The 19,428-nt window shown below is 39.6% G+C and overlaps 1 protein-coding gene across 4 annotated transcripts in view; it reads left to right on the top strand.

Moving 5' to 3' along the window:
* Positions 1-19,428, top strand: part of FCHO2 (FCH and mu domain containing endocytic adaptor 2) — a 220,784-nt gene that overhangs the window by 113,532 nt on the left and 87,824 nt on the right. For all 4 annotated transcript variants that reach the window (XM_045020805.1, XM_045020802.1, XM_045020803.1 and 1 more), the window contains 3 exons: positions 1,990-2,034; positions 3,990-4,062; positions 9,042-9,066. In XM_045020805.1, the coding sequence (XP_044876740.1) occupies positions 1,990-2,034; positions 3,990-4,062; positions 9,042-9,066 (143 nt within the window). The remainder of the gene's footprint in view (positions 1-1,989; positions 2,035-3,989; positions 4,063-9,041; positions 9,067-19,428) is intronic.

Below are 19,428 nucleotides of genomic sequence, written 5' to 3'. Positions count from 1 at the left end.
ACAACTTCTGTATTTAAGATTGTATAAATGTTTCCATTCTAACTCCCTGTTTTCAGTGACTGTAACTGAGTTTCTGCAGGCTTGGATCTCTACCTAAAAGTGGTAATTTCTTTTAAAGAGAAAAGTTACTTGGTTTGAGTATGGGATTTGAAAACAATACTTTTTGCTACTTTACACATAATATAACTATCCTGTGTGTTCGTAGACACATACAGAGATTGGGCCCATTATAATAGGCACTGTACAAACACAGAAGGGACAGTCCCTGCCCCCAGAGAATTTAGAGCATGCCTACACTGCAATATAAGCCCAGGGTTAATGGGAATTGCATCAGCTGACCGATGCTGGGGAACCCTGGGCTTGAGCGTCTACGTTGTATTTTAATGCTGTGTTAAAACTTTTTTCTAAACTGTGCTCAAACCTTGGGCTCTGGCATCCACACCAAAGTGTGCAGACCCGAGTCAAAGTAACCAAATCCCAGAGTCCCCAGCATGTGCCCGTCCCTTCCCTGAAATGTGGCCACTTTATCTCTAGGGACTGTGGTGCATTGTGGGAAAGCTTTACTGCCTGCCCTGCACTTGACCAGAAGCACTTCACTTTGTGAAAGTCTTGATCAGTTCATTCTCCATTGCAAACCCAGGAGGCTCTCTGATAGTGTGCTTGCAGATCAGTGAGCAGACGAGAATGGGTTAACGCTGACCTGAGCTGCTGCAGTTTGCAAAGGTGGTGAGGGTCGCTTCCATTTTCAATAGAATGGGTGGCACATTGTTAGGATAGAGAGGAATAAGGAAGTTGTCCATGGAATTGTGAGATACTTCTGGCAGACTCCCAGGACCCAAGTCAAGCTGGTTTTCGTCTACCCTGTAAAGCAATAGGTCTTAGATCCTGGGTCCTGGCTTAATTAGAGCTTGGACCCTTCAGCCCTGCAGGGTCCTGGGACCCGGGGTCTGTGCCCTGGATAGCAGTGTTAGATGCAAGGAGGGTGGTCTCAAGCACAGGCTTACATTGCAGCGTATATATACCCTCAGTGTCCAGAACAGTGAACACGATTATTAAAACGATACTGACCACTTGAAATCTATACTCTGTTTCAAACAATGAGTTACAGATAATATAAGTATTGCACCTGTCCTGATGCCGTCTGGTATTTTTGTCATGTTTACAATCTTTTCTCTATTTTTAAAAATATTTTTCTCTCTGCTCTTGCAGTATAAACCCAGACAAAACTATTTGCCATCAAAATAATTGACTCTTCAGGGTAAACAGGAGAGCTAACTACAAACAAGGAGCTGTCAAATGCACAAAATAAACTGGAAAAAATAGAGAAGAATAAACTTGATTAAAACGGATTTGTATTCCACTGTAGTACTGGAGCCATATCTGTCTTTCCCATTGTGACTTTTCTTTGCATTTCTCTTTTCTCATTAAAAAACATTAAAAACTTAATATTAATATAATATAATATGCTTGCAAATTTGAATTTACAGTCAATGAAAGGTAAAAGATTAGGTGTCCTAAACACAATGTTAACTTAGGTACTTTGAATGTAACATACATTAAATTGTACTTGCAATATTCTTATTGGTAGTCACACACATTCTGTATGGGTCTTGGCCATGTAATATTGTTGCCCTGATATCTGAATATTCAAATTTGAAACCTTACTATGATATTAATTATTTAATTATATGTTCATCATTATGTGTGTATGGTTGTGCAACTTAACTGATCACAATGCGGTTAGGGGTGTCTGAGATGTAAACTGCGTCTTAACAAGACTATCCAGAGTTAGGTATCATCATTATCTCACCTACCTTGTGTCTCTAGTACGCTGAGACCAATACAGCTACAACAACACTGCAAACTAAACTATCCAGTCTGTTTGGAAGAAAAAGATGTCACTTTCAAAACACCTCAGAAAATGTCTTTTAAAATTAAAACTAATAGCTAAGTTAGATTAATATTAATTTTCAATGTTCTTCCTTTAAGGCCTTATCGAATTTGAAGAATGCAACACAGCTAGTGCAGTTGAAGGTGAGTTCCTGCAGTAAATTTGTTGCATAATTTCTTAAATGTCTGCTTTAGGTGTCTCTATATAGATGGATATTTTTTTAAATGATGTGTGTATCAATTAAAAAATGGAACCCAGGGTATGAAGGGTATTCAACACGGTAAATAAAACTACAAGGAGTCTGGTGGCACCTTAAAGACTAAAGATGCATCTGAAGAAGTGAGGTTTTTTACCCACAAAAGCTTATGCCCAAATAAATCTGTTAGTCTATAAGGTGCCACCGGACTCCTTGTTGTTTTTGTGGATACAGACTAACATGGCTACCCCCTGATACTTGATATTAAATAAAACTGTTACTCTACTTTTAAATCATTTGAAAGGCTAATAAGTAATTGATATTTTCTAGTAATGCATTATTTGTTTTAAACTGACATTCAAGAAAACATCCAATACCACTATTTTACAGTCTTACTATACAATTGCCAAGGGATCAAAATGTTTCTCATAAACAGCTGCACTTTCATCCATAACCATTTGGTTGTGATCCCTGATCTGGCCCTCTGTTTCTAGAATATTGGACCTCAAATGATTGGAAAATTTACAAGTATTAAAGTAAGTTGCCAAAACTACAATGGAAGGACAGTTGATCAGGGAAGCACCATTTTGAGAACTATAGTCTCACACCGTAATAGTAATGGTTTTTAGTTTGATAAGGGACAAGAAAGCGAGTGCTTTCTGAAATAGACTAGAAGGAAAATGAATATCAGATCATACATTGAAGAATTATTATTTCTCCTGAGGGGAGGGATTCCATCAATCTGCCTCCTTTTTATTTTATAATTGGCTGAATTGTAGCTTCCTGATTAAAAGAACGCTAGTTTTCTCAGCCAGAAAATTTCCAAGACTGGGGAAATCCCTCTGCTGAATCCATGCACCTAATGTGTTACTAGTAAGGGGAACATTGTCATTTTGTAACGTTGTTTTCAAACTGGCAGAACAGTTGTTGACTTATTGTTCCAGATATCCAGATTATAAAACTGCCTTCCTAAAAACACAGCTTGCTTCAATTAAGAGGATATTTGGGAAGACTGGAATAAAAGGCATAGTTTTGCATCCTACCTAGCTGTTTGTGGAGGCATATAGTCAGTCCCATATTTTCAGATCTGTAGAAGTAGTAGTCAGATATGCTTCAGCATAAATCCAGGAGAGGAGTAGATACGGCAATGAATCTGATATGGTGTCTAATTGAAACTAATTTTGACACACAAGATCATTATAAAATAAAACTTGTAGTAATTATGCTTGTATCGTGTACAATTGAAAGTCATTTTACTATGCAGAATGTATTTATTATTATGATACAAAGGACTTTAACCTTTGGAATAGTTTTTATTCAGTTCCCTCTCTTTGTTGTAAACATGCTGCAAATCTTTTGACTCCACTAATTTAGTTCCAGGTTTACCCTGGAAGTTAGACTGGTTTTCCTCCTGGACTAGTTATTAGGGTTTTGGCAGTTGAATACATTAGGTGGTCTGTGGTATTGCGCATTCCATGCTTGTGATCCTTTATTAATACAATATAGAAAACTACAATAAGACTCAGTGGCGTGTCTTCTTATTTTATAATGCCTTTTTTTTGTAGAGGAATTTTCATGACATTTAATGTTGTATTGTTAGTTTTACACATTCTCTCTGAAATGTCCACCGTCTTGCATTGGTGTAAATAATATAAGATTATGGATTCATTGAGCAGTATCCATCAAATCAACTGTAAATCTTAAATAACCTCTCCCTAAATTAGTGAGGAGAGGGAATCAAAAACAAATCTGAGACATTTTAAAAAACCCATGTATTGAAAATAAAGCATTGAATATGGACATAAATGTTATACAGAGAATTGTGTTCATAAATGTATTATCTATATTGTTAAATACAAATTCATCTTGGTGGTCTTCTAATGATAAATATTTGTTCTGTAGGGATCAAACCAAGGAAAAGAAAGGCATTTGGTTTATCAGGAATAATTAAGAAAGAAAAAGATGCAGAATCTGTGTAAGTAGATTTCAAACCCGGAGCATTCAGTCCTAAATGAAAATGGAACAGCGTAATTGTGGAGATAAATATTTGGCTAATGTTTGTGACCAGAAATAATTTTACAAGGGATGTTTAAAGGCACACTATTAACTTGAAAAGGATCTTTTTCCCTGAAAAATGTGTTCCTCTTTTAGATGCAAGTAACACACCTAGGATTACTATAACTGAAAAGTTAGTGGGGGAAAGATTTTGTTTTGTTTATTTTGTGCATTTGACACTACTTTGTGTTTCATTGTGTGCTCTGCATAGGTAGTTAGACATCTTTGTCCTACAAATCATTAAGCACCTAAGTAACTTTACTCACTAGAGTAGTTCCATATAAGTCAATGATTCTACACACGTGAGTAAAGTTATGTGTGTGCCTAAGTGTTTGCAGGATCAGGGCCTTAGTTTCTCTCTTTCTGAAAAGACCCTTATAAGCAACAAGAGAAGAGCAGAATAACCTTTAACCACTTTTTTCAAGGGAATTGTTTTATCAATATGAGGAATTAAAGGATGTTCTATCAGAAAGTGCATTTTAAAAAAATTCAAGTTGGTGATATCCCTTTAAGTATGAGATAATTATGACTCATACATTTCAAAGTGTTTGTCATGTGAAGTTTCTAGAAGCATAGGAAAATAAGATTTTATTTTGGAATGAGACAAGGAACTTAATTTAAAAAAAAATTTGAATTCATAAATATTTGCTGTGTGCTTATAAGCAAAAAACCCCAAGCCTTTTTAGACAAAAATTCTGTACAGTTTAAAAAATGTTGACAGGGAAAGTAGATGAAAACTTTATGTACAACCAGACATAATATGTAAAATTGTTGCCAACATATGTTGTGCCTTCCTTTCATCTACTTTCTTGTAAAGTAGCCATTTTGATTCCATTTAGCTTTCTTATGTGAATGGGGTTACCCAGGTTCTGTAGTTATTAACTCTTCTTGAATTTTTTCCCAATAGAATTACATTTTGACCTTAACTATGGTTTATTACTTAAACTAATTTCAGATTCCATGTTACTCAATTGTTAAGTTAGCTTGTTCTGAAACCAGGAATCTCATTCCCTTGGGGAAAAAAAAATGAGGAGTCCTTGTGGCACCTTAGAGACTAACAAATTTATTTGGGCATAAGTTTTTGTGGGCTATAACCCACTTCTTCAGATGCACGGAGTGGAAAATATGGTAAACAGGTATAAATATGCAGCATGTGAAAAGATGGGAATTGCCTTACCAAGTGGGCGTCAGTACTAACGAGGCCAATTCAGTTAGGGTGGGTGTGGCCATTCTCAACAGTTCTCATAGAATCATAGAATATCAGGGTTGGAAGGGACCTCAGGAGGTCATCTAGTCCAACCCTCTGCTCAAAGCAGGACCAATCCCCAGACAGATTTTTGCCCCAGATCCGTAAACGGCCCCCTCATGGATTGAACTCTCAACCCTGGGTTTAGCAGGCCAATGCTCAAACCACTGAGCTACCCTTCCTCCCCCCACCTCTTCTACCCTGATAACAGAATGTCAACGATTTCATTGGCTACTTGGCTCACAGTAGCCCCCACAGTAGACTTGCCCACAACAGCAGCAGTGATGGTGAGCTGAGCGGGCTCAATGCTTGCCGTGGTATGGCGTCTGCACGGGTAACCCAGGAAAAACGCAAAAAGATTGTCTTCCGTTGCTTTCATGGAGGGAGGGCCGACTGATGACATGTACCCAAAACCACCCAGGACAATGTTTTTGCCCCATCGGGCATTGGGAGCTTAACCCAGAATTCCAGTGGGCAGCGGAGACTGTGGGAACTGTGAGATAGCTACCCACCATGCACCGCTCCGTAAGTCGATGCTAGCCGCGGTAGTGAGGACACACTCCGCCGACTTAATGCACTTAGTGTGGATATACGCAATCAACCGTATAAAATCAATTTCTAAAAATCAACTTCTATAAAATCGATCTAATTTCATAGTGTAGACATACCATGAATGTGACATCTCTTTCCAGCCTCACCAGAGTCAACTGCTGGAAACTTCAATCTGCTTCTCCATTTAAGAATCCTGTCGAAGGACAGTAGGCAGAACTTAGAAGATGACATTTAGCTTGTTCAGTCCTTTTAAACCCCTTATTTCCTGCTCTCCTATTGGCATTGAAATCTATAGTTTCCTTGAGGACTAGAATTACATAATTTTTAACTACATAATTTGAGTATGACATGGAATAGATTTTAAGGTCAGAAGGGACCATTATTGTCATCTAGTTTGACCTCCAACATAACACAGGCCGTAGATTTTTTTTTCACTGGTGATTCCTGCATCAAAGCCATTAGCAAGACATCCAGTTTTTATGTAGATTTCAAGTGATGGAGAATCCACTGCATATCCTGGAAATAAATTGTATTTCTAAATTGGTGATTAATCTAGTGGTTAATTGCCATCATTTTTTTTTTACAATGTCATATTCCTAGTCTGTATTTGTCTAGCTTCAGCTTCTAATCATTGGATCTTGTGTCTTTATGCCTTTTTCTGCTAGATTAAAGAGATCTGTACTATCAGAAATCTTCCTTCGAATCACCTCTAACCTCTTTGTTCAGATAAACAGATTGAGCTTCTTTGGCCTTTCACTGTAAGGCAGCTTTTTCCAGACCTCATGTCATTCTTTTTACAGCATGGACACCAGAACTGGAAAATGGTATTACAGTAATGGTCTCACTAATGCTCTATACCATGAAAATAACACCTCCCTAATTCTACTCTCTGTTCCCCTACTTATACACCTCTACCTCGATATAATGCTGTCCTTGGATGCCAAAAAATCTTACCGCGTTATATCGAACTTGCTTTGATCCGCCGGAGTGCGCAGCCCCGTTCCCCCCCCCAGAGCACTGCTTTACCGCATTATATCAGAATCCATGCTATATCGGGTCACATTATATTGGGGTATAGGTGTACATCTAAACATTGCATCTGCTTTCTTAGCCACCACATTGCTCTTTAGTTGATTATCCAGCATGATGCCTAAGTCTTTTTCTGAGCTACTGATTTCCAAAATGCAGTCTTTCATTCTGCAAATGTGACCTCCATTTTTGGTTTCTAATTTTGTGACCTTATATTTCGCTTTATTAAAACACATGTTCTTGTGAGCCCATGTTACCATGCAATCTCAGATAATTCTGTTGAACTGATCTGTTATCATCATCATTTACCACTCTACCAATTTTTGTATCATCTATAAACTTTACCAGCAATGATAATGAAGATATTGAATAGTATTGGACTAAGAATATAGCCCTGTGAGACCTCACAGAGCTGCCCTCACTGTATGATGATTCCCTATTTACACTTTCGTTTTGAGATTTATCAGTCAGATTTTAATTCATTTAATATGTGCTCATTGATTTTGTATGGATCTTCATTCTAGTTTGCTTCCAGTAGTTTCTAATCCTTCTTGTTTGTATAGTTCAGGTGATTATTTTTTTTTAATATCAAATGTTGTAAAACTTAGTTCTCATGTCTTGAGACACATGGGTGAAATCAGGTGAGCCTTCTCTTTGAGCTATCACTTGCACTTTCTGTTTTTTAAAATAGCCTTGCCTGATGCTGCTACCTTAGCTAGGCCAGCAAAGAGGTAAAATGTACATGAATTAAAAACTTGTTCACAGACGCAGACCCTGTATTTCTGTGTTCTTCTTAGAAAAACACCTCATTCTAAGTTCTTTCTTAAGGTGATATTGGAATTCCATATTCATGGTTCAGTTTCTTTGCAAGTTTTTTTGTCATTCATGAAGAGATTATCTATAGGTTGGATGTCTGAATTAACTGTTTGGCCTATCAAAGAAATGTCTGTTACCACTTTTATTATTCTTTCTATTTGTCATAAATACAGCTGTCTTTAAGAAATAATTAACAACATATTCATTTACAGTGACATTTGCGATTTGATTTTTGATGGTGCAGGTTACAGAAGGCCTGTGTACTGATTCCATATTCAGGTGTTTAGTTCAGAGTAGCTCCAGCTTGCATTTATCAGTTGTCTCGGAGAATTCCATGTCTGGTCACTTGGACTGACTTTCATTTTTGAGAACATTACTGTTTGAATCCAGAAACTACAACGGAATCTGTTTACAGTCCCATATCAAGCATTCACAAATACTAAACACCTACCAACTGCTTTTTTGGAAACTTTTTATTCTTGAAGAGGTGATTTTTATTTTATCTTTTTTTACCGAGCCTTTGTGGTGGTGATCTGTCTTGTTCCTTGTTGGTATATAGACCAGTTCTTATAATGCAACTCAAGTCTAACTAACTATGACTCCAGGGCCCACACGGTTCTTGGACATGATCTAAAAGAGTGAAATTATGGAAGAGAGAAACTCTGAACTCCATTAGCCTAGTTATAATTGTTTATAGAACAGGTTATTGTCCAAATGAGTGAATTTTTTTATATGGACAGTTTCATTAGTATTGTTGACAGGGTTTTTCTGCATGTGAACATCATCTGCATAGACCTGACTCTCTCAAATTACATAAATCTACACAAAATTGTTAAACATTTGCCTTCAACCCAGAACAATGTGTGAATTCACAGATATAACTTAAAATCCAGGCTGACACTCCTGCCTTAACTCATTCCATTATATTTTTTTCTTTTTTGCACCATGGCGTCAGTTAAGGCTGGAATGTCAGCTTTGATTTTCAGCATTTATGTGAATTTCCTTGCTTTGGTGGACTCAGTTTAAACCTTGAGTTACTTTATTTTCTCGCAGCTGAATAAAAAGAACTCACTTAATTAATATTAATGTCAGTTAAATAAAACAATGTTACTATTGCTTTTTAGGAGTTATGTGCAAAGGGATGGGTTGTAAGCAAATTAAAAACTACTAAAGGAGATTCCAGAATTGTATTAAAAAAATACATCTCTGTCTGTGCGTTTTTGATAGTTACATATTTTTTCTTTATTTTTTTACAGGGAATGTCCAGATGCAGATTCAGTTGTAAGTAGACTTATTTCCTACACAAGTGTGTAATCTAACTTTGTTGGGGCTAAAATTTAGTCAACTGACTTACCTTCTGGTATGACAAAGCAAAGTACTATTCTGTTCTAATGTCTTATTTGGAGTGTCTCTACAGTAGTTATTTTTACTGAGTTTGCAGACAGAATTTTTTAAATCTGTAATAAATTTATATTTCATAGAAACTTTAATTTTTAAACAAGACACTTTAACCATTTGTAATTTATTTTGGAAGTTTAATAGGTACTTAATGGAGTAAACTCTTGTGATGTTCTTGTAAGATCCTAGCCCTGCATTGTCATCTGCCCTTACGAATTTCTGTGCCCTTGCAGAGCCCTGTTGACTTCAGTGGGTTCAATTTGGCTTCAACAATTTATTCACATGGATGACAGTATAGGTTCGGAGATTAAATTTGTAAATGTCTGAAATTTATATTAAATTTGTTCACTCATTGGCATGATAGACACAGCTTTATTTTTGTGCTACTGTTTCACTTCTCTCAGCTCGATTTATAGTGTATTTTATAGTTTCACTTTCAACTTTGAAGATGTAGCAGTTCTAAATGAAACAGTGGATTCAGTACTATTCTGTTTGATAAAACAGAAGAGTTTAAGGATCCAAATTCATCTGTTCTTTGTTTACTATCTATGCACTTGGCTGTTTTAATGATAGTTAACATTTTGGAGATTTGGATTACCAAAAAATTATCTAGTAGTGCACTTCTGCGAAATAAGAACAAGTACATTAAGTTCTTTGCATTATTTGCTACAAAGGTACATAATTTATGAAGTCAGGGTTTTTTTTTTATTATTCACGTAATTGAAACACAGCTCTGTTATCTGTTACAAAGGCATCTTGTTTAAATTGCTGAAGGAATTTGGGCAACACAAATGTTCTTTTTTGGCTGACTTTACAGTGAAAGAACAGAGAATTAACCCTAGAATTATCAGGCCCTTAATGGAAATAATGGCTTTTGACAGCTCTAAGGTTAAATCAATGGAGTGAAACATAACTGGGTTTGATTTACAATGTTGACTTTCCGATTTGCTTATTTTGGTGCTCATGGTTTAAAAAATTAATGAAACAAATTCAATGTGCCTGGAATTCCTTTCCGATACACTAGGCATCATATGATCCTATAACTGAATTTACTCTGTATAGTATTAATTTGCAGACTGAAAATTTCATATTTTCATAACTTCTAACCAGAAAATTTGTACTTTCATTTGTTTCCCGGTCTGTATCATTCCCAGCCATTCATGAATGCACTTAGAACAAGATTTATAACTTCCATCTATTGTCTCTTTTTACGTTTCAAGCTATTCATACTACTCCCTTTGGTGAAATTCTGTAATAAAACACATTCAAAACATAGTCACTTTCACATAAAGTGATGCAGAATGCTATCTGTGTTCAGCAGTCCATATTGTACACTGGGGAATGTCACACAAAACCCCATCACCATCAGGTTTCTAATGGGCTTGGATAGATTATACCCACAGGTGTAAGATCCTATTCCCACATGGGATTTGAACTTCATGTTGGCAAAATTAATGGTGCCACTTTTGAACCTCTTGCAATTTGCTCTCTGCTCAATCTTTCTGTGAAGATGATTTTTTTAATTGCAATTATCTCAGCGAGGAGAGTGGGTGAGTTGACAGCAGTGGTGTCAAGTCCTTTCTATGAAGTTTTTTACAAGTTTAAAGTTTATCTCCACCCTCATCCGAAATTCCTTACAAAGATGGTCTTCAATTTTTGCCATAACAGGCAGTTCATTTGCCGACTTTCTTTCCAAAGCCTCACGCTCAGAGAGATGAAGAAAATCTTCCATTCATTAGAAGTGAAAAGAACTTAAGTTTTCTATCTGGACTGCACTAAGTCCTTTATGTCCTCAACACAGCTCTGTGTTGTGATAGCAGACAGAATGAAAGGCCATCTGGTTTCCACTCAGAAAATTTCATCCTGGGTTTCTTCATGCATTCATTTTTGCTACCTGTTGGCTAGTGTTACTTCACCATGAGAGTGTTGGCTCGTTCAACTAGGGTGCATGCAGCATCAGCAGCTTTTCTAGTGCAGGTACCTATTCTGGGCATTTGCAGAGCGGCAACTTGGTCATCAGTGCACACGTTTGCTTCTCATTATGCTATAGCCAGTCAGTTCAGGACAGTACCCTCTTTTGAATGTGTTCTTCTCCAGTCTCTGCTCAAGTAGACTCCAAGCCCACCTCCAAGTTAATCTGCTTGTGAATCACCTACAGTGGAATAGATATGTGCAATCACTGAAAGAAGAAATGGTTATCTATCTTTTCATAACTGTTCTTCAAGATGTGTTGCACATGTCCATTCCACGACCTGCCCTCCTTCCCCACTCTTATCAATGTCTATCTGGTAAAAAGCAACTGAGAGGCTTGGGTGTGGCTCCACCCCCATATACCAACATGCAGTGGCACGCTACAGCAGAGGGCCCTCAGGCTGCTCTGATGTGTATTGCTTAGGGAAAAAGACATCCGACAACAGTGCATGGGGTGCACAAATCTCTACAGTGGAAAGGACATGTGCAACATGTCTCAAAGAACAACAGTTACAGAGAGGTAGTTAACTGTTTCTTCCATGTGATATATACCTCACGCATTGGTTGTTACATCGGAAAGATTTCTCTTGGTATTTTGTATATGCTTAGTTAGTGGTGGTAGTAGTACCCTTTGCGTTAGATTACTTAGTTTAGTAGTTACATAGTTGGTTTTTCTCTGATCCGATGTCTTCACCAGGTTTCAAGCACCTCCCCTCCTGTGGAGTAGCTGTCCCCAGCAGTAATCCCCATATTTTGTGCGTATTGTTCCTAAGAGAAGGGCATATTAAGAAGTACTCAATTTGCCTGCCCTTCAAAAAGGCGATGCAAGTGGCTAGAGACTTGGATCTGAAGCTGCACCTTTATGGAGTGAAAAGAACAGGAGTACTCGTGGCACCTTAGAGACTACAAATTTATTTCAGCATGAGCTTTTGTGAGCTACAGCTCACTTCTTCGGATGCATAGAATGTTCTTTTTGCGGATACAGACTAACACAGCTGCTACTCTGAAACCTGTCCTTATGGAGTGAGTCATGAGGCCTGCTTTAGCCCTGGGATTAGATTGTCTGGCCCCTCAGAGAGCTTCGGTGCTGCCGGGAAGCTCTGACTCTTCAAGGAGAAGACTGTTCTTTCGTCTCCTCCTCCAAGAAAGAAGGCTTATAAAACTGACCACAGTCACTCCAAGACGTGAGGAGATTTTTCCTCTTTTAAGAGGAATGTTGACTGGCACTGGGTTTCCTTGAGTACTCAGAATAGAGCAGGGCTCTCTATCAACTTGCTGATACCAAGATGAGATCATTCCATCACCATACCATTGACTCTGGTACCATTTGTGGGGCGGCTATTGAGTCTGGTATCGACCATGTTGCTCTCAGCACCAACCATATCGACTCCACAGGCTTATCAAGCTGACAGAGATTTACTCTCCCTTTCTGTGCTGGACGCACCTGTGATATAGGAGTCATCAGCTGTGGTGGTGTCTTCTGTGGTCCTGGGACCATCTGGTTTGATTGCCCTAGAATATGGGCTATTGCAGGCATCATCTCTGGCACCACTTAAAATCCAGACTGCACAGACAATATAAGTTTCTGTATCTGCACCATGACAGCCGTTGTCCGTTCCGATTTAGTGTTTCTCTCCAGAGACAGTGTCAGCTTCTATAGCCCCAGTGCTGGTCAGAGCTACAGATTTGGTACCAGCTTCTTCTTTGATACCAACATCCTTTCTGATACCAGGTGTTAGTGCTGCCTCTATGATGCTGCCACTACTCAAGGCACTAGCTTCTCTACCTGCATAGGCACCAATGCAACCCACATTCTGGGCTTCAGATGAGTCAGAGCATATGATGGCTCCACCAGAGGTGGCTCCTCTGTTCCCTTTGGACTATTTGGAAGGTTCCTTGCATTCAAGTTCAGAATCATTTTCCATTTCTCTATCCAGGCACTGAGCTCAAAAGTCTTTGATACCTCAGGGGAGCACATCAGTACCAGGATCAATATGTTCTCTCAGTAGAGAGAGTATCAGAGGGGTAGCCATGTTAGTCTGGATCTGTAAAAGCAGCAGAGTGTCATGTGGCACCTTATAGACTAACAGACATTTTGGAGCATGAGCTTTCGTGGGTGAATACATCCACTTTGTTGGATGCATGTAGTGGAAATTTCCAGTTTCTACTGGCCATCAATGCAGTATCCCTTTCTTCTGTGGCATTCATGGAACCATTGGGATTCCCTCGATCTTTAAGGTCTCGGTCCTTGGCTTACTGTGGTCACTGAACTCTCCTGCTGTCTTGTCTCCTGGCCCACCTACAGTGGAAATACATATGGAGGTGGTTCAGTCTGAGACATTTATTGCAGGAGCAAGCAGAATCTCAGCACATCCCACTGGCCCTGCTTCCTCCTTCCTCATCTTCACCGGATGACTCGGCTATACCAGATTCCTCTTCTCATGTGCCTGATGACTTTCAGTCATATTAAGATCTGCTAAGGCGAATGGCTACAGCATTCAGGCAGAATTTGTTCAGGACAGTACCCATAGGTTGGTGGACATTCTCCAGTTATCAGCTCCAGGGAGGATAGCTTTACCTTTAAATAAAATGCTTTTGGAACCTGCAAAGACTTGGTGGTTTGCCCTCACTTCCTTACTGACTACAACAAAGCATACTGATAAGCAGTGTTATGTCCCTAATGCAGGGTTTCAGGCACTTCTACTCGCATCCAGCCCCTCACTTTCTTGTTGTAACAGCTGCAAATGAGAGATTGTGACAGGATATTTAAGAGAATGCTTAAAGGAAAAGTCTCTAAATGGTTGGATTTGATGGGAAGAAAAATATATTCAACTTCGTTTTTACAAATGCGCATTGCTAATCAGCAGGCACTGTTTGAATATGATAAAATTACCAGAATCCTCCAAGAAAGAGTTTAAGCTTTCATGGCTGAAGGTTGTTTAGTGGGAAAGATGTCATTGCAGTCAGCACTGGATGTGGCAGATTTCTCGTCCAGGATTATGGCCTCAGATGTAACAGAGAAGAGCTTCATAGTTACAGAACTCTGGCATAGTGCCCAAGGTCCAGCGAGGACCTGCATTTTGATGGTTATTTTTTTGTTTTCAGAAAAGATGGATGAGACGCTACAGTCTTTTAAGGACTCTCAAGTTACTTTATGTTCATTGGGAGTTTATACCCATGATTAAGAGATGGCATTATGGAAGGCAGCAGCAACAATACCAAGTGGTATTTCCAGTGGTATTACAGGCAGTGAGCTTATGCTGCTAGACAGCAGGACTTCTACAGAAAGAGCCATAAGTCACAGAGAAGAAGGTCTTCTGGTTCTAATTTCAACCAGCCTGCCCATCCTCCATCAGCTTTAAATAAGCAGTCAATTTTATGCTCATATCAAGGGCAGCTTACCAGTTGTCAATTTCGACACCAGTTCCTCGCCATTTCGACACCAGTTCCTCGCCTGTCCCACTTCTGCAGTGTTTGGGAAACAATAACTACATACAAATGTGTCCTAAACACTGTGGGATTGGTGGTTATGTTATCCATTTCCCATCTATCCCCCCCATCTAGTCCCTTTTAATGACCCATCTCACAAGTCGCTGCTTCTACAGCTGATCCAGACTGCACTTCTGGAGCCATAGAGGAACTTCCCCTTCAGCATTGGGAAAGGGGATTCTACTCTGTTACCTTTTTTGATCCCTAAGTCCAGTATGAGATCTATTCTGGACTCAACAAATATGAGATTCTGCATGGTAACCTTAGCTACAGTTCTCCTTGCATTAGATCATCATGACTGTTTGCAGCCTTTGATCTTCAGTATGCCTACTTTCATGGGGCAATTCTCCCAAGCCACAGGAAGTTACTGAGATTTGTAGTAGCAGGCCAACATTACCATTACACAATATTCCCCTTTGCCCTCTTATCAGCCACATATGTATTTACCAAATGCATGACTAATGGCAGCCTGTCTCAGGAGGATGAGAATTCACATCTTGCCATACATAGAAGATTGGCTAGTGAGGAACAAGTCCTCTGTCATGTCCATGGATCTCTTTGATCCGCTAGAGTTGATTTTGAACAAGACAAAGTCAGAAGTAATTCCAATGCACAAAATAAACTTCATTGGGCCCTACTAGACTCTTTGAGTTTAAGGATCTTTCTCCCACAAGAACATTTCCAAACAGATTGTTGCCTGTGTCTGTCCCTCCAATCTCACACTTCAGCTACAGTCCATGTACATCTGAGTTTGGTAAGCCATATGGCCTGTTAACACTTATATAGTCCAGCATGTGAGATTGTGCCTTCATCCTCTTCAATCATGGTTGAAGTTGCTCTGTCATCTGAGTTGTCATTCATTGGACAAGCTCATCCAAGTGCCACTGGTGATTCTGGAGTCCCTACAGTGATGGGCAGAACAGAGCATGTATGAGAGGGTGTACCCTTCCTTCCCTGACAAGCACTATATTTACTGATACCTCCACAATAAGTTGGGAGGCAAGTCTAGAGAAATTGGAAATTCAGGCTTTGTGGACAAAACAGGAAGTTTCCCTACATATCAGCATTCTGGAGCTTCAAGTGGTTGACAAAGCGTGCCAGGCCTTTCGGGCTTAGATCAAGGGCACAGCGGTTCACATACTTACCAACAGTATCACCGCAGTGTATTATGTCAACAAGCAGGGAGAAGCACACTCCAACCAGCTCTACAAGGAAGCGATAGTTTTGTCACTTTTGCGTCAAGGAAGATATTGTTCTCACAACTGCACGCTTACTAAGTGCTCTGAAATGGTTGTCCGATCACCTCAGCAGGAGTTTCTCCCAGAGTTATGAATGGTTCCTGAAAAGCAGTGTGCCGAGGTCCCTTTTCAAAGAATGAGGCATTCTGACAGTTGACCTGTTTACAGCAAAAGACAAAAAAGAAATTCAGTCAATTTTGCTCTCGAGTGGATCTCAGTACAGGCTCATTCATTGATGCCTTCCATTTGAATTGAGAATTGGCCCTAATGTATGCCTTCCCCCTGATACCACTCATTCTCAAACTGAAGCTGGAACATGCCAACCTGATACTCATTGCACCAGCTTGGCTGAGACAATGTTGGTTCTCCGACCTTCACAGTCTGTCTGTTCAATCTCTCAGATCTCCTCCCTTCATTCCTCACCTGCTGACACAACATCATAATCTGATACAGCATCCAGCACTGGGCCATCTGCACCTAATGACCTGGATGCTGCATGAGGAGGAAGAACAATGTTTGCAAGCAGTGCAGTGGCGAGTCCTATTTAATGGTAAAAAACCTTCTATTAGGTCTTCCTATTTGGCTAAGTGGAAGTGTTTTTTCATTTGGTCTTTAGCTTGGTGAATTTGGCTGATGCAACCATGTATTCAAGATATTTTGGATTACCTGTTACATCTTAAGTCCTCAAGTCTGTCACTCAGTGATTTGAGGGTCCACTTAGCAATGATCTCAGCATTTCATCCTCCAGTCTGAGAGAAGTTGGTATTTTCCAATTCCATGATGGTTAGATTTCTATAACGTGTTGTCCACTTCTTTCTTCTTTAAAAGAATTGACTCCTCCAATACTGTACTGGCTGCCCTCATGGGTCCTCCATTTGAGTCCCTAAACACTTGTTCTCTGTTTCGTCTTTGCCAAAAGATAGCTTTTCTTGTTGCTATAACTTCCACAAGGAGATTTAGTGAGCTGTGGGCCTTAATGTACTCAGTTTTTCAAAAGTAATGTCACAATTCCACCTTAACCAAACAATATCCCCTACCTGTATTTTTTCCTAAGCCTCACTCAAATGCAGATGAACAGCATATTTATTCCTTGGATGTGAGATGATCATTGGCATTCTTTCTGTAAAGGACTTACCACCTCAACTTTTTGTATCTTATGCAGATCAGATGAAGGATCTGGTGATTTCCACACAATTCCTGATAGATTCCTTCCTGCACTGTAATAGCATATGGGGTAGCTCAGACCACAGTTCCCAAAAACTGGTAGCTCATTTAACCAGGGGCCATGCGATTTTGGTTGCATTTCTCAGAGTTTGTCTATACTGGCACTTTGTCGGCAAAACTTTTGTCGTTCAGGGCTATTAAAAAAAAACCACACCCCTGAATGACAAACATTTTACTGACAAAAAGCACTGGTATGAACAGAACTTTGTCAGCAGGAGAGCCGACTAAGCCACTGCCATTCGTTGGGGTGGAAGTTTTTTGTCGGAGAGCTCTGTCCTGCCAACAAACAGCAGCTACACTGCATGCCTTTTAGCAGCACGGCTGTAGAAGCACAGCTGTGGCGCTAAAAGCCTCATAGTATTGCCATAGCCTTAGTGATGTTTCTATATTGGACATGTGCAGGGATGCTGCCTGGTCTTCCATACAGACTTTTACCAAACATTATGCTATTATGACTGTCTAGATCAGATGCAAACTTTGGAAAGGCAATTCTGCAATTGTTATTTAAGCAGATTCTAAGAGCACATTTCCATCTATTACTGCTTGTGGCTCACCTGAGTGGAATATACATCTGCAACCACTCGAAGAAAAAACAGTTGCCCTACCTATACTGTCATTGTTTTTCGAGACGTAGATGCAGACATGTATTCCACAACCCTCTGTCCCCTCTGCATTGGCATCCTCAGTCTTGGATTTCAATGCAAAGGAACTTGAGGGAGGTTAAGGCAGCTCTGCCTCAAACAGCCCTGGGTGGGGGTACAAGAGGTCCGAGGGCGCAAGCACTACCACAATGGGTACTGCTAAGCAAAGTTCTCTGGCTTTGCTGTTCTGGACACATGCACATCTGAGCTGAATACACATCTGCACCCACATCTCAAAGAACAACAGTTACTAATACAGGGAAGTAACTTTCTGGGGGGCGGGGGTTAATGGGAGGAGGAAAACTGTGTACAGTCTTAACAACAGTAATGGAGAAGAAAATTGTAGACGTTTTATTAAAAAATACAACCTCCACCAAGATTTGAACTCAGTACCTGTGATACGTAAGGGAAATAGTTTATCCGCTAGTCTTTGTGTATAAACTGGGGGAAATTAGAGGTAGCACTTTGGCCACTTTCTTTAGGACTTTCATATTTGGCCATACATGTAATAAGTATTTATGAATAGAAAAAGAAAAATAAACAATATATATATAATGAGGCAACCATAGAAAATGCATTTCCTACCATTATTACAGCAGTTCTTACAATGATCCATGGAGATCTATTTGGTCAGACTTTGCTCATGGTCATCTTTGTTTGCAGCTGCCAGATTACATGAAAAGAAAGATGATAATTTAATATTTATCTTAAGCTACTTTTCCATAGAACCAATTCCTGAGTGTTATATGATCAATAATGGAGGCTGGGAGGTAGGGGTGGTCTGTAGAAATCTGAGGGCGGTGGATTTGTTCCAAGAGAGACAGTCTCTTATCTATTTAGGTGTGGTTCACTGTATAGAAAAAGCCTTAAAACTACTGCTATAGTATGTATCAGAAACTACATGCACGTTAAAATTTCATTAAATTTATCCTTGGTTTATTAGTTTGCTTAGTTTGAATAAGGCTCTGCATGCACCTAAGGAATGCCTAGCAGAGGAAGCCTCACTTCTCCCACACAGTCGCCCAGGGGATAAGAAAGGGAGGAAGAGCTGAGAACCAACAACCAGTTGTGGTTAGCTGATTCTTTTCCCCTCTAAAGCCTGGAGACTATTCTAACCTCTGCTAGCTGGTGAGGGTTCCCTCGGGATCATATGTCAGCTGGAGTAGCCAGAGTGCAGCCCTCTCCAGATACTCCTCCTCTTAAGCCTGACATACCCACTGCTGGCTCATACTCCAGGAGAATCCCCAGCATGGGACCTGTGTGTGCTTCCCACTCCCAAGTGTTCCAAGACGAACAGGATCAACAATCTGCTGTATTAGTTATGGATAGAGTTGTATAAATAACTGATTTTTTTGGTTCACCATCAGTTGGAAGGGGTCAGGGAGTGGAGTTGGTTGGTTCAAACCAAATTCAAAATGTGTCTGAATTTCAGTGAATCAACACAATTTCATTTAGAATATTTTTAATAAAAGCCAAGGAAATGAAAAGCTAGATTCACAGAACCACCGGAGGAAGTGGTGATGCCCCCTGCCCTATACCCAGTATAGCCCAATTATTAGGGCACTCCCCTGGGATAGGGGAGACCCAGGTTTGAATCCTTACTCTGGAGCAGTGCCTGGAACTGTAGTATCCCTCCTCTCAGGTAATTTCATTTTGATGATGTCTTAATGGTTTGTTTTAAC

The sequence above is a fragment of the Mauremys mutica genome, chromosome 6, assembly GCF_020497125.1.
Source record: "Mauremys mutica isolate MM-2020 ecotype Southern chromosome 6, ASM2049712v1, whole genome shotgun sequence".
Taxonomy (NCBI): domain Eukaryota; kingdom Metazoa; phylum Chordata; order Testudines; family Geoemydidae; genus Mauremys; species Mauremys mutica.
Note: the sequence above shows the minus strand (reverse complement) of the source record. Positions and strands in the feature narration are given on the sequence as shown.